At 50.0% G+C, this 14,113-nt stretch overlaps 1 protein-coding gene across 1 annotated transcript in view; it reads left to right on the top strand.

Moving 5' to 3' along the window:
- The window catches only part of DNMT3B (DNA methyltransferase 3 beta), a 34,317-nt gene extending 21,683 nt beyond the window's left edge, over positions 1–12,634 (top strand). Inside the window, exons 10-22 of the mRNA XM_040247550.1 lie at positions 403–528; positions 653–697; positions 1,791–1,870; positions 2,165–2,277; positions 2,664–2,847; positions 3,309–3,393; positions 4,314–4,459; positions 4,788–4,878; positions 5,196–5,344; positions 6,374–6,459; positions 8,893–8,962; positions 9,636–9,754; positions 11,061–12,634. Coding sequence (XP_040103484.1) covers positions 403–528; positions 653–697; positions 1,791–1,870; positions 2,165–2,277; positions 2,664–2,847; positions 3,309–3,393; positions 4,314–4,459; positions 4,788–4,878; positions 5,196–5,344; positions 6,374–6,459; positions 8,893–8,962; positions 9,636–9,754; positions 11,061–11,202 — 1,436 coding nt within the window. The 3' untranslated portion in view covers positions 11,203–12,634. The remainder of the gene's footprint in view (positions 1–402; positions 529–652; positions 698–1,790; positions 1,871–2,164; positions 2,278–2,663; positions 2,848–3,308; positions 3,394–4,313; positions 4,460–4,787; positions 4,879–5,195; positions 5,345–6,373; positions 6,460–8,892; positions 8,963–9,635; positions 9,755–11,060) is intronic.
- The last annotated feature ends 1,479 nt before the right edge of the window (positions 12,635–14,113 follow it).

Genomic DNA, 14,113 nt, shown 5'->3' with positions numbered 1-14,113 from the left:
GGATCTATCAAAAGTTTTAAAATTTGCATCAGAATTAAATTAAAACACAGTCCCTCAGTCACACTGATGAGATTGCCAGTTCTCAGTAGCTACCTGTGGCTTTCAGCTGATCAGAGATCTTGGGCAGAGTTGGTTGCATCTGTAGACTGAGCTGTGTCTACTTCCCTCGTGCTGGATCTAGAGGATGCTTTTGCACCTATAGCTGTTTAAGGCCCTGTACGTAGGTTAGGCACGTGAGTTTCAGATAACATCATCCTCACCCAAGTTGTCCATAGAGGGGCCATGTGACACTCAGCGGTTACAGCCGGATGCAGCTGGCACCCAGGCCTAGCACACAGGGTCCTGTGCTCCCAGCACCCTCCTCCCACCAAGCCGTGGCTGCCTTCTCCTCACCTTTCACAGAGAGTAAGACGCGGAGACGCACAGCTGACGACTCAGCCACCTCTGACTACTGCCCCCCACCCAAGCGCCTCAAGACAAATTGTTATAACAACGGCAAAGACCGAGGAGAGGAGGACCAGAGTCGAGGTGACTGGGGCAGGGAGGCTGGGGGCCCATCCATCCTAAGTTGGTTGTGGGCAGGTAGGGAGGAACGCCCAGCACAAGGCTCTCTAACCTTATCTTTTCTCATCTCCTTGTCTTTTCTTAACAGAACAAATGGCTTCGGATGTTGCCAGCAACAAAGGCAATCTGGAAGGTAACGCCCTCTCCCTTGCTGGCTTCCTTTCCTCGGTGGTGCACCCAGCTAGCGCTCCAGTGCTGCTGGTCTGCCCTGCCCTGCAAAGGTTAGCCCCGAACTCTGCCTTGACCTCAGGGTGAGGTGTTGACACCTACCTTACTCAGGTGCTACTTAGAATTGAGTTGCCTGATTTTCACTGAGGATGATTCCTAAGGTCGGTGATCAGGAAGGATGCTTGGGGACAGTAAGGAAATGACACTTGGGCTGGGAGAGTCACAAACTTGAAACCACGATCTGTGGCCTCGTTAGCCTGCTGGCTCAGAGGTGGAAGACTGTCATTCTCAAACCAGCTCTGGTTCCTTTGCCTTGGCTGGGAACCCAGTACACTTCTATTGGACCTCGGAATGTGTGAGGAAGGCTGTCTATTGCATCCTCACCCCCATGTCCTTTAGTCAGCATATGAAGTGGCTAGTCACTTCAGGGTCAGAAAACGGCACAGCAGACCCTGACAATCCTCGGGACCTGGACCCATGATCTTCTCCAGCCCTAAAGACTCCTTCGGCCATCTGTCTGCTTCCTGGAGGGGCGTGGGGTGAGGGTCCTTGGTATTCGATAGGCCCAGCCCACTTGGTCAGATCTGTAAGACCCGCTGATGGGGCATGAGGCAGGAAAGCCTAATAGGAAAAGGGCCCCGGCTCTTGAAATCACAGATGATAGGCTGTGTGTAGGACTGGGCACAGTCAAGTCCTGTCCTTGACAACCGGCAGATTGGCATGACCACAGATCCCTCAGAAGTCCCGGTCTGTGAAGAGTCTTTAAAGACTTTCATGCCAGACTCTCCAAGCATATGCCTCTGCTGGTGCAGCTACTTGTTCTTTGCCCCTCTGCACACCCAGGTCCACCCCCCACCCCCACCTGCCCCAAGCCCCGTGTCTTCCTTTTGGGCCAGTCCTTTACCTGTCTTGTGGGACCTTCTGCTTGGAGGTGTTGATTTAGCCCTCTCCATGTGGGATCGAGGATGGTTCCAGAGACAAAATTGTTACATCATCCTAGCATGGAGTAAAGCGCAGTGACACCCAAGGCTTTAGCAGCGGCCTTGTCTTTCTTACAGATAGCTGTTTGTCCTGTGGTAGGAAAAACCCTGTGTCCTTCCATCCTCTGTTTGAGGGTGGGCTCTGCCAGACATGCCGGGTAAGTCCAATCCCCACCCTGAACTTTCCCGCCCCTTGCCTGCTCTGTGACTTCCCGTACTTCCTCAAAAAAAGGCTCCCGAGTGTAGGCAGCAGGAAAGGTCCTAGGGGAGCTGATCACCCTACCCTTCCCTCCCAGGGGTGCTGGCCTGCAGACCCAGGCCAGTTGTCCCTGTAAAGAGCACCAAGCCACTAGCGACCTGTTGTGTGGCTGCATCTGAGGGCCGGCGGGCCTGCTGGACTTGGCTGGCTGTGCCCAGCCTCCGACTTCACAGGCGTCTCTCTCTGCTGCCAGGACCGCTTCCTCGAGCTCTTCTACATGTACGACGACGACGGCTACCAGTCGTACTGCACCGTGTGCTGCGAGGGCCGTGAGCTGCTCCTGTGCAGCAACACGAGCTGCTGCCGGTGAGCCGCAGGGCTCCCCGGACGGGTTCCAGGCCTGGGCACTGGCTCCTCGCTGAGCGGGAGCCAGGGCACAGAGCCAGAATTATTCTGTGGGCGCCTGTCCCTGAAGTGCTTGTACATCCCTACAGTAGCACTAGGATGTACGGACAGGCTCAGGGCATGAGAGCGGAGGATCCATCACCCCCAGAGCTCAGCCAATTCTGGGGATGGCATGGGTCCCCAAGGAAGAGGTTGGTGTTCCCCAAACACAGGCCTTCCCGCCCATGGGGAGGGGCAGCTAGGAGCCTGAGAAGGTTTCAGCCAGCACGAGCCATCTCCATGGGGAGGGTGGGTTCACAGGAGCACTGTGGGATGACAGGCACCCTCCCCCCGGCTGCCTGGCACAGGTGCTTCTGCGTGGAGTGCCTGGAGGCACTGGTGGGTGCAGGCACAGCGGCGGAGGCCAAGCTGCAGGAGCCCTGGAGTTGCTACATGTGTCTTCCGCAGCGTTGCCACGGCATCCTGCGGCGCCGCAAGGACTGGAGCGTGCGCCTGCAGGCCTTCTTCACCAGCGACCCCGGGCTCGAATACGTAAGCTTGGCATCTGCCCCACTCTGCCAAACAAAGCTCCGCTGTCCAAAGGAGCATCTGAGAGCCTCAGGCTGGAGACCCAGGCGGCTCTGGGGTTCTCCCCTCCCCGCCTTCTTGGCTTGGGATTTCAAGGGCCTGCTGAAGAAATAAGATGAAACTGACCCAGTCTTAGTTTTAGTAGTAGAACTGCAGGGGGAGGGAAGCCTTTGACTTATTCTCAGGTCTGGCTGAAAGTGGCTTTTCCTGGGCTGCATGCTGTTGTTTATGGAGGAATACATGTCTGGAGTAGTGTCAAAGTCTCATTGTTCCATGTCCTAAGGGTAGAAGGGTCATCTGTGCTGAAGCTCCTCAGGGCATGCCAGCTCAGAAAGGTTAAAACACATGGCTTGTTGCCCCTCATGAAGGCCAGCCCCACCTCTGCATCTTCACCTCTATGACCTCTTTTTTTATTAACCTGTCAGGAAGCCCCCAAGTTATACCCTGCGATTCCTGCAAACCGAAGGCGGCCTATTCGAGTCTTGTCACTGTTTGATGGAATTGCAACAGGTGAGTTTAGAGCTCACTTAGGGATGCTTACCTGCTTCAGGTATCTGATTTCAATGTTAGGAAAGACCCCTGGGATTACCCATTGGTCACCTGTTCTGAGAAATCCGTTGGTTCTTGTTTCTCTCCTTGAACCTTTACATCGTTTCACCCACCTGGTCCTCCTTTAAAGGCATGGATTTTATTTTTTATGTGTAGGAGTCTTGGGAAATTATTTTCTGTTTCATATCATAGATACGCTGGAGATTAATTCTGAACTCATCACCCAGTATCTCGAGGCTTGGTTCCTTCCCATTTCCCTCAGGTTTCCCATGTACAGAATTAGCATAGCCAACGTGTGTTGCCTCTGGGGGCTTTGCCTGATTCATTTCTCAGAATTCCCCTATAATATATTGTTAGGAACATTTTCCTTTTACCAGAATAGGAAGCGGTGGGAATGAGTTGCTGTGCATTTAGCATCACTTGTATTAATATGTATTTTTGTTCACCAGTGTCCGCCTGCCAAAAATAATGAAAGCTTTAAAAGACTCCCAGGTCATCACCAGTGGCTTGTTTTCCCCTCCCTTTGGGGAAAGTAGGTTCTAAAAAACTATTTGTGTTTGTACAATGGCTTATTCTCACTATGGCTTTCCAGAAATGTATTTGATTGTCCTGGAGTGGCTGGTGCTGGGCATTGGCTATGCACTAGTCAGTTTTGGTACATAACTGCCAGTAGACACAGCAGAGTGTCTGGGGGGCCCAGTTTCATTGCTGTCAGCACGGGTTCCCGAGGACTGCCATGATCCTTATGTCTCTGGTCTGAGTTCTAAAGATTGTAAGGAGATGGCTTCCAGGCAATCACTGGAAGGATGGGCCCTGGGCAGGACAATCCTGATGCATTTTCTCTTCCCTTTGACAACCTCACCCTCCCCACCCCCCCATAGGGTACTTGGTCCTCAAAGAACTGGGCATCAAAGTGGAGAAATACGTGGCCTCTGAAGTGTGTGAAGAGTCCATTGCCGTTGGCACCGTTAAGCACGAGGGCAACATCAAATATGTGAATGACGTCAGGAATATCACAAAGAAAAACGTGAGGGCAACACCCCCTTCCTCTCCTCCCTGAACCTCATATATCCTTACAACCAATTGGTCACCTTATACCTGCCCAGGGTTGTGGCCGAAGAACAGCTTTGGTCACATGGAGCTGTAGTGTTAAGCTTACAACTTGAAAATCCTTCATATGTAAATCAATCTCAGAGAAGCCTGAGCTTTTGGATTTCTTGGGTCAAAAGTGAAGTTGGGAAATTTAAATGACCAAGCAAGACTTGGAAGTTTGTTTTCTTCTAGCTAGTTACCTGGAATCCAGGCTGTTCATCTCTCCATTCCCAGCCCCAGCCCTGACTGTTTTTCTCCTGCAGATTGAAGAATGGGGCCCATTTGACTTGGTGATTGGTGGAAGTCCATGCAATGATCTCTCCAATGTGAACCCTGCCAGGAAAGGCCTGTATGGTAAGCATCCCTTCTCACATAGACCCCAAGAGACCCTATGTCCCCTGACTGCTGGCCAGGAAGAGTGCCCTGAGAAGGAGCTGTCAGCTTCTGGCCAACTGTACTTGTTAGCTCTGTTCATGCCTCACTGTGACTGCTCAGTTTCCAGAGATAAGAATGAATCTCGCATGGCTGATGCCTGTCTTTCTAGAGGGCGGCAGGGAGAGGGGACAGTAAGTCATCAGCATAGCTAGTCCTTGGGAATACATTGGTCTCAATATGGAAGAGCGGGCTGAAGGGTTTGAACCTGGCTTTGCCATTGTCTTTCGTGGGCTCAGAGGGCACAGGCCGGCTCTTCTTTGAGTTCTACCACCTGCTGAATTACACTCGCCCCAAGGAGGGTGAAGACCGGCCTTTCTTCTGGATGTTTGAGAACGTGGTGGCCATGAAGGTTGGCGACAAGCGGGACATCTCTCGGTTTTTGGAGGTGAGGACATCTGGAGTCTTGATTCTCAGCGTAACACAAACAGGAAGGCCCCGCTGGCACTTGGGGTGAGGGTAATTTCCAGGGTTGGGATTGATGGTACCCCATGGAGGGCATGGCTAGTTGTGAGAGTATGTGGGAAATGTTTGATCTCTCACCTCACCCCAAACCCACTGAAGTCAAGATGATGAAACTGGCATACTTTTGGAAGCACCATGAGAGCGCACCAGACACTTTTTACTTGAATTTTTCTCACCCTTATGCTCAGAACTTCTGCTTTAGGGACCATAAGAAAGATAATTAGCTACTGCTTAGTATGCATCAAGCCTTGTTGTAGATACTATATATAATATATATCTGTATGTATGTATATAAGGGCTTCCCAAGTTGTGCTAGTGGTAAAGAATCTGCCTGCCCGTGCAGAAGGTTTTGATCCCTGGGTCAGGAAGATCTTCTTGAGAAAATGGCAACCCACTCCAGTATTCTTGCTTGGAAAATTCCATGTACAGAGGTGCCTGGCAGGCTAGAGTCCATGGGGCCACAAAGAGTCAGACATGACTGAGTACATATATACACACACACATGTACACTTACTTCCCCACGACTTTAAAGCCTCTGTTCTGCTAGGGAGGTTCTGGAACCGGTTGGTCCATTCCTCATGCCTTGTGGACATTGGCAAGTCAGTGACAGAAGTCAGATTTTGCCAGCACTGCATTTCCATAACTAGGACCTCATTCGTTTTGCTGGGTTTCAGTTTTGAGCTGCCTTTCCCACCCGTACCCGAAGCTTCTGTAATGATCTGACATGCCCAGGGAACACCGCCTCTTAAAGCAGCAAGTCTGATCTGGTCTCTTTCCCCACCATTAACAGAGAGACACAGGCTTGGTCCTTCAGACAGACTCTTGAGGGGAATTGGTCAGTCCCTTGCCTGGCAGGAGTCATTCCTCCCACATAGTCAGGGACAGCCATGTCACCAGTGCCAACTGCATTCTGCCCTGGGCTCCCAGCAGCTGCCCTGCTCTCTCCCCACAGTGTAACCCAGTGATGATTGATGCCATCAAAGTGTCTGCTGCTCACAGAGCCCGATACTTCTGGGGCAACCTGCCCGGGATGAACAGGTAACAAGGGGCTCCCGGTGGGACCGGTAACAGCCAAGTTAAATAGAATGGTGTGAGCCATAACCACCAACTCTTAGGAGAGAGACACACTGGAACCTTGAGAGAGACACACTGGAACCTTGTATAAAGAGCTGCTCTGCTGAGAAAGGCCTCACCCTCTGCTTCAGACCAACCCTTAGTGTTATGGTTGAAGCTTGTTAGGCTGTACAGCAACTGCCTGAGACTCAGGCCAGGATTCCACAATATACTTTACTCTTGCTCTGCCCATGGACCTGGTGCTTAAACCTGGTACTATGCACTGGAGCAGGCTTTGTTGCAGCCAGGGACACTGATGCTTCTCCACCTCCTTGTTGTGGTCCATTGGGAAATGAACTTTCCCAGTCTCCTTACCTCCTGGATGAAGTGATGATCCCTGGACCAGGCCTGAGGTGACCAATCAGGTGGCAGAGCTGAGATAACCATCAGTAGCCCAAAGCCTGTCTTTGGATTTTCTTAACTGAGTTCTTTACCCAGCTTTTCATTAGTCCTGTCATGTTGAAAGCCAAAAAATAAGGGGTATAACTGACGATTAATTATCTCTTTCATGTGGCTTCAGGGAGAACAACCTGCTAATTAAGATACCAAATGTGATGATAATAGGACTTGCAAATGAGTTAGCTTCAAAAAAAGATTCTTTAAAAGGAAGTGTTGGAAGCATAACTTTCAGGCATTTAGCAAAGTGTGGACAGAGGTGAGAAGGTACTGGAATAGCTTGGAATTTTCATTTGGCTAATCTGCCTGTCAGATGGAGCAGTGTCCACGTCTGGAACTGCTTCTTCATTCCACTCCTTAGCTCTCACCCTGCCAGACGCTGCGGTCCCTGCTGCCAGTTGTGCTGTGACAATGCCAGTCTTGGCTCTAACAGAGCTGACCCTGCCAGTGGGGTAGGCACAGGGAAGACAGATAAAGTTGATGGGGAGGCTTCTTATCCCAGCAGGACCAGAAGAGAAGGAGCAGAGGCATGAAGTTCAGAGTGAAAAGGTCAGGGGTCACAGTCACAGGGTGTTCGCAGTGCAGCTCCAAGAACAGTATTCTAGGAGTCAGGGAGAGGAGCATGAAGTGGGCCAAATTACATGAGGCCTGTGGTCATGGCAACAGTTAAATGTACTCTGGCTCAGGGAGTTCAGGTGAGTTTTTCATGCATGAGATGTGTTTCTGGTTCTCTGGGATTTCTGGTGGAAGAATAGACTATTATGAGATGAGAACAGAAGTGGGGAGGCAGCTCAGATGTGGTTCAGGGGAGGACAGCTCTGTGCTTGTGTTGGTACCAAGAGGTACCATCCATATGCACTGAAGACAATGAGCGTGGTGGCTCCAGGAAGGTGTCCTGTGGAATTGCACAGAGGGATCAGATTCTAGATCCTGGGATTTGCAGAACTTTGTCTGAGTTGGGATGAGAAGTGAGCTGCTGCAGTTGGGATCTTAGGATCTGTGACTCTACATCAACCATAGGTCACAGACCAAATCTAGCCCTTAGACTAAACACCTTGGTTTTTAAGATTTCAGTCCTAGAATCAACAGAATGTAGGGCAGGGCTGTGAACCCTTAGCTCCCCTAGTCCATGGAAGAGTTGGGAATGGAGAGAGGGTGAGGTCAGTGCGGTATTTTGTGTTCAGTGGCTCCTCTTGTGGGCACCATGTCCAATCTGACATCTGATTTCTTTTGGGCCTCTGAGTTCCTTACCCAGGGATGCTGTGGTGGTCATCAACCCTGTGCATTCAGACCTCTTCCTAGTTTTCTGCTTTGGACCTGCTTAACCACTTCAGTATCTAAAGTTCTATCCATTCTGCTTCTCAAGCATCTGTTTGCCTCTCTCTGCATTTGCAGGTTTCAATGGTGAAAGTTACGAGGGGAATTGTAGCCCTTAATGTGAATCCCTTAACTACTGTCCTTACCTGGACCCCACTGTTAAAGCCTCCTGAGGCTGCATTCCAGCAGTAAGCTACCCAATCATGGGTTTGATGTGCTACTTGTAGAGAGTAGACCCACAAAGACTTAACTCCAGGCTCCTGACGCTCAGAGATGGCAGAATTTGCTCAGGGTCACTCATTCAGCCAGTGAGCAGTGGGGCTGAGACTGAAGTGTCTCCTGACCCCTTTAACCATGTGCTTCACCATCCTGCTCTCCTCAGAGAAGGAGCTTGGGCTACTGTTACCATTTGGGTAGGGGGACCATTCACCACTGCACGGAGGGCTTCCTGCCCCAAGCAGCTAGCCTGTCCCTGACTTGACCCCCAGGCTTGTGCTCATGCCTGGGCCATTTTTATCATATTTCTGTAGCAAGTTCTCGGCCAGAGCACGTTTTGCAGCTTGGGCTCTCACTCCCACCCTGGGAAGCACCGAGCCAAGGCCCTTTCCCAAGCAGTAGAAAGTAATGGGTTTTGGATGTTCCCAGGCCTGTGATAGCATCCAAGAATGATAAACTCGAGCTGCAGGACTGCCTGGAGTTCAATAGGACAGCAAAGGTAAGCAGTGCTCTGTGCCTGGCCCACCACTTGGCGACCTTTCAATGGGACTAAACCTTGGTGTCCTCCCCCTACACGACTCCCTGGTGCTGGGCTTCCTTCCCCACACAGTTCTATCCCATCTTCAAATACAGAGTAGGAGAGGTTCTTGATAAACAAAAATGAGAGACGGCAACTAGACTTTCCCATTGTGAATGCATGCTCCTTGGAGACTCCCAAGTGAGAAATGACTACACTTTTGCAAAAAAAAAAAAAATCTGCTATTAAGTTATAAGTCATATTAGTATCTCCAGAAACTTAATTTTCAAAGCTTCCATTAAGCTAAGTTACATTCAAACCCTGCTTGACCATCCTCTATAATCTGGGGGAACTTTTCCTTTTGCTTAATCTTGCTTCATCAATGACGCCCATCTGATCTCATTCATGGACACTTTTTTGTTTATCTCTTGTTCTCTCTGAGGCTGGTCCTTCCTGCTCATTAACTTCTTGGCTTTTGTGGGAAGCACAGAGTGTGTCCTTCCATCTCTCCTTTTCTCATTCCCTCTCCGAGCCTGGCCCTGCCACCCTCTCTCCCCAACCTGCCCTCCCTCCTCCACCTTCCTTAGGTGCTTCTGAGCCTTGACCCAGAACCGTTCATTCTGTGCTCACTCCATGATGTCATTTTGTTCTCCAGTTAAAGAAAGTACAGACAATAACCACCAAGTCGAACTCGATCAGACAGGGGAAAAACCAACTTTTCCCTGTTGTCATGAATGGCAAAGAAGATGTTTTGTGGTGCACTGAGCTAGAAAGGTGAGCAAGGCTGTTCGTGGAAAGGGGAATCAAGCAGACAGAGAGAAAAGGGGTAGAAACCGTGGTTAAGGCCAGCAGCATGTTCCACGTAGTCTCGCTGACCTTCTACATTAGCAGGGCTGGGAGTAACCTTTCCAGTTGGTGCTTATTTCCTTCCAGAAATGGCAAACGGGCTGTGGTGGTGAGGAATCTGAAACCTGAGGCCATAAGACAGTACATCTGTCTCACCTGGCTGTGTCTCCTTGGCATTTGCCTGCCCTGACATGCTGGGACCCTAGGATGTGTGAGGATCCAGCTAAAGGAAACTCTACTGGCAAGCCGTTGCTTCTTTCTCAGGATTCCTCCTGCTGAGTTGCTTATTCCAAAACTCCTTAGCCAAAGTCTGTCCTCTCCCTTATCCATTTATTTGGCTAAGTCGGGATTTTATCTGTTTTGAAGAACCAACTCTTTGATTTAATTTCTCCTGTTCTGCATTTAACTTTTTTTTTCTCATTTTATTTTGTTATTGTGATGAGACTGTAGTAAGGGTTGTGAACATTCCTCTTTACATTTTTGGCAGTGTCTTAGGGTTATTTCGATAGAGTATTTTCACTCCAGATAGTTTAGTTCTATAACTGGATGTATTTCTTGGTTCAATTCGTAGTATGGACTGTAAACCTGGGAAAGAGTGAGGTCCAGTGTATCTGTAGCCTCTTTCCAGACCTGTACCTCTTCTCCTGTGGTAGAATGCCACTCAGGAGGCTGTTGGTATATTTCGTTGCCATCTGCCATTTAAGTCCAGCTTGGGCCTTGATCCAGCAATTTGCTTTGAAGAGGGAAAGAAAACGCAGGATGCTTCAGTTTACTCATGGTCAATTACCGGAGCATCTGATGATTGGAAATAAGATCTGCTTTGTGAGTGTCCCTATTCCTTAGTGCGGCGATGGCATAACTTTCTAGCCTTTTGTGATGTGAAGATAGGTACTTGTCTGCTGACTGGCTGGCCATCTTGGCATTCATTCAGTCATTCATGCAAGAAAAGTCCAGCAAGCACCATGTGGCAGCAGTATAGTGCAAGCGTGGGGCCGTGCACAAGACAGGTGCCCTCAAGGGAGGGACCATGCCCTCGTGACAGGCACCTGTGAGCTGAAGAACTGGTGGACTTGACCTTGGGGTCAAGAGGCCTGGCGGAAGGGACGGGTCAAAGGGTAGGAAGAGCAGAGCTACATGGGCTGCCTCAGCCAGGAGTCTCCCAGCGGTGCTAAGCACGCTGGTGGGGGCGCATCTGACTCCCTGTCTTTTCACTCTGGTACCCTCCCCCACCCAGGATCTTCGGCTTCCCTGTACACTACACAGACGTCTCCAACATGGGCCGTGTGGCCCGTCAGAAGCTGCTTGGGAGGTCCTGGAGCGTGCCTGTCATCCGACACCTCTTCGCCCCCCTGAAGGACTACTTTGCCTGTGAATAGTCCCCCAGGCACCAGGGCGTGTGGGCAGAGCCACAACCCAGCAGGTGCAGCCCGGCTCTGCCCTTGCCGGCCCAGCTGTGCTTGCGGGGTTGCGCCGAGTACCTCGTTGGGAGCAGAGCTGCCTGTCCCCTTCCTGGCCGGGGGACCCAGAGGTGCCACCTCCTTGTGCACAATACAGACCTGGCCGCTCGGAGCGGCCAGACACGGTGCTCATTTTATCTTCTCCTAAAACTTTAAAACTTGAAATAGATAGTAAGATGGCTTTTTTTCCCCTCCTTTCTGGGTTTACCGCTCAGAGAAACGATGGCTAAGATACCAAAACCACAGTGCCGACAGCTCTCCAAGACTCAGGTTAATGCTGAAAAATCACCCAAGACAGTTATTGCAAGACTTTAATTTTTTAAAATGTCTGCGGCTCCTTGTTACCAGGAGTGTGCAGAGGTAGACAGATAGCTAAGGGACCTTTGAAGGGCCCAGTATGGTTTTTTCTAGGGCTAGCATAAGAGGACATGATGTCCATGTCTGTCTCGAGTTTTCCCTGGCACGTCGTCATCCCCCACCTGCCCCCAACCCCGCCCCCACCTCAGTGTAAAGGGCTGGTATCTCTGGCCCATTTAGAGTATTTTCCACAAGGATGATGATTTCAGCAGGGATGACATCATCATCACATTCAGGGCTATGTTTTTCCCATAAATCCAAGGGCAGGGCTACCCTTAGCTAAATCCCTCCCAGTGACTGCAATAGAACCCTCTGGAAACTCAGGAAGGGGTGGGCTGGGTTATAAGCTGCCATATATTGGTATAGACAGGTATGACTTCTCACTGTCTTTCCCCTTTATACCCATGTGAGAGGAGAGGAGGAAGAAGCTTACTTAAGACCCTCCCCCTACCCCACCCCGCACGCCTTCAGGCTACTCTGCAGGCACAGGTCCCCAGTATAACACCCCATCTTCTCAGCCAGGGGCAGAAGCACAGTTCTCGCACTTTCCCCTTCTCTAAGAGACTGCAGGGGGAAAACTGCAATAAAAGCTCAACCCTCTCTCCCTCCTGAGATTTTAAAGTCCTTTTTTATTCCATGATAAATCTTTTTTTTTGCGGGGGGGGGAGTGGGAGGTCAGACAAGCTGCATTTCAGAAATGCTGTCGTAATGGTTTTTAACACCTTTTACTCTTACTGGTGCTATTTTGTAGAATAAGGAACAATGTTGACAGGTTTTGTGGGAGGTTTTTTTATACACTTTTTTTTTTTAATCTCAGACTTCTATTTTTGTTTAAACATTTTCATTTTTTTTTTTTTTTTGTAACTGGAGCCACATAACAAGTATGGGGAAAAATTGTGCCTTGTTTCAACAGTTTTGCTAATTTTTAGGCTGAAAGATGACAGATGCCTAGAGTTTACTTTATGTTGAATTAAAGTCAGTATTTCTCTAACAATCTGGTGTCCCTTTTGTTCTTTTTGCAGATCAAATGGGTGGGGCATGTGAGGGAAAGTAGAAAGGTGGATGGTTGAAATAACCCACCTTCGAGTCCAGTGCAGAAGTTTCATGTGCATGCGAGCTGAGCTGCACATGCATGCTAAGTTGCTACAGCTGTGTCCGACTCATTTGCCCTCCTATGGACTGTAGCCCACCAGGCTTCTCTGTCATGGGATCTTCCAGGCAAAAATACTGGAGTGGTTGCCATTTCCTTCTCCAGGGGATCTTCCCAACCCAGGGGAATGTCTTCTGCATTGAAGGTGGATTCTGAGCCACCTGGGAAGCCTTTTAAGTACCACAGGTGACCCCCAAGTCTAGTACCATGGTCCCCAAACTCCAATGTATCAGCATCCCCTGTAAGGCTTGTTCAGTGGAGAACAAGCCCTACCGCTAGGGCTTCTGATGCATTAACTCTAAAGTGGAGCCTGAGAATTACTCGATGCCCATCCAAGGACCGATCTGGATAGTGAATGGATTTCTAAACCTTGTTTCCCCAAGTAAATAACAAGTTCATTGAAAGCCTTGATGTCTGGAGCAGTCATGTCCAGGTTATTTCTCACAGCTTTTGGCTAGCTGGTTGAGATGAGTCAAAAATCCCAGGGCTGACTATCCAGTTCCTTGTCCCTTTGTAGGCTGCACTTTGTTCCACTGCTCCTAAGTTGTCATGTCATAACTGAGCCATGGTCAGTGAGGGGAGTTGGCTCCAGTGAGGGGAGACTCTTTGGGAGTGATCCAGCTGCCTGTGGCCCCCCAGTTCTTTGGGTGGACTGTGTTTCTTGCTTAACGTTGCAACTCCCTTCAGTAAGTCACCTGAGTCCACCCAGCCACATGTCCTAAAGCCCAGAGTCCATCATGTCATAATTCTGTGTCAATACCTCTAGCCTTTGGTCAATGAAACGGTCCTGATGAAGATTCTAGTAGCTTTCCAGAGGTTAATATTGGTCATATGGTTCCTTTAGGGAGAAGGCAATGGCAACCCACTCCAGTATTCTTGCCTGGCAAATCCCATGGACTGCTCCTGTGTCCATGGGGTTGCTGAGAGTTGGACACACTGAGTGACTTCACTTTCATGCATTGGAGAAGGAAATGGCAACCCACTCCAGTGTTCTTGCCTGGAGAATCCCAGGGAGGGGGGAGCCTGGTGGGCTGCTGTCCTCAGAGTTGGACATGACTGAAGTGACTTAGCAGCAGGTTCCTTTAGAGGAAAGAGGGATGCCCCTGTGCATCAGTTGAATATCTCAGTTAAGTTTGCTGCTGAGTTGTGTCTGACTCTTGCGACCCTCTTATTGTCACCCACCTGGCAACTCTGTCCATGTGATTTTCCAAGCAAGAGTACAGGAGTGGGTTTCCATTTCCTTCTCCAGGGGATCTTCCCAACCCAGGGAGTGAACCTGCGTCTCCTGCGTCGGCAGGCAGCTCCTTTACCACTGAGCCACCT

This window comes from Oryx dammah, unplaced genomic scaffold (genome assembly GCF_014754425.2).
Source record: "Oryx dammah isolate SB20612 unplaced genomic scaffold, SCBI_Odam_1.1 HiC_scaffold_10, whole genome shotgun sequence".
Taxonomy (NCBI): domain Eukaryota; kingdom Metazoa; phylum Chordata; class Mammalia; order Artiodactyla; family Bovidae; genus Oryx; species Oryx dammah.
The sequence above is the reverse complement of the archived record's forward strand: the minus strand, read 5'-3'. Positions and strand labels throughout refer to the sequence as shown.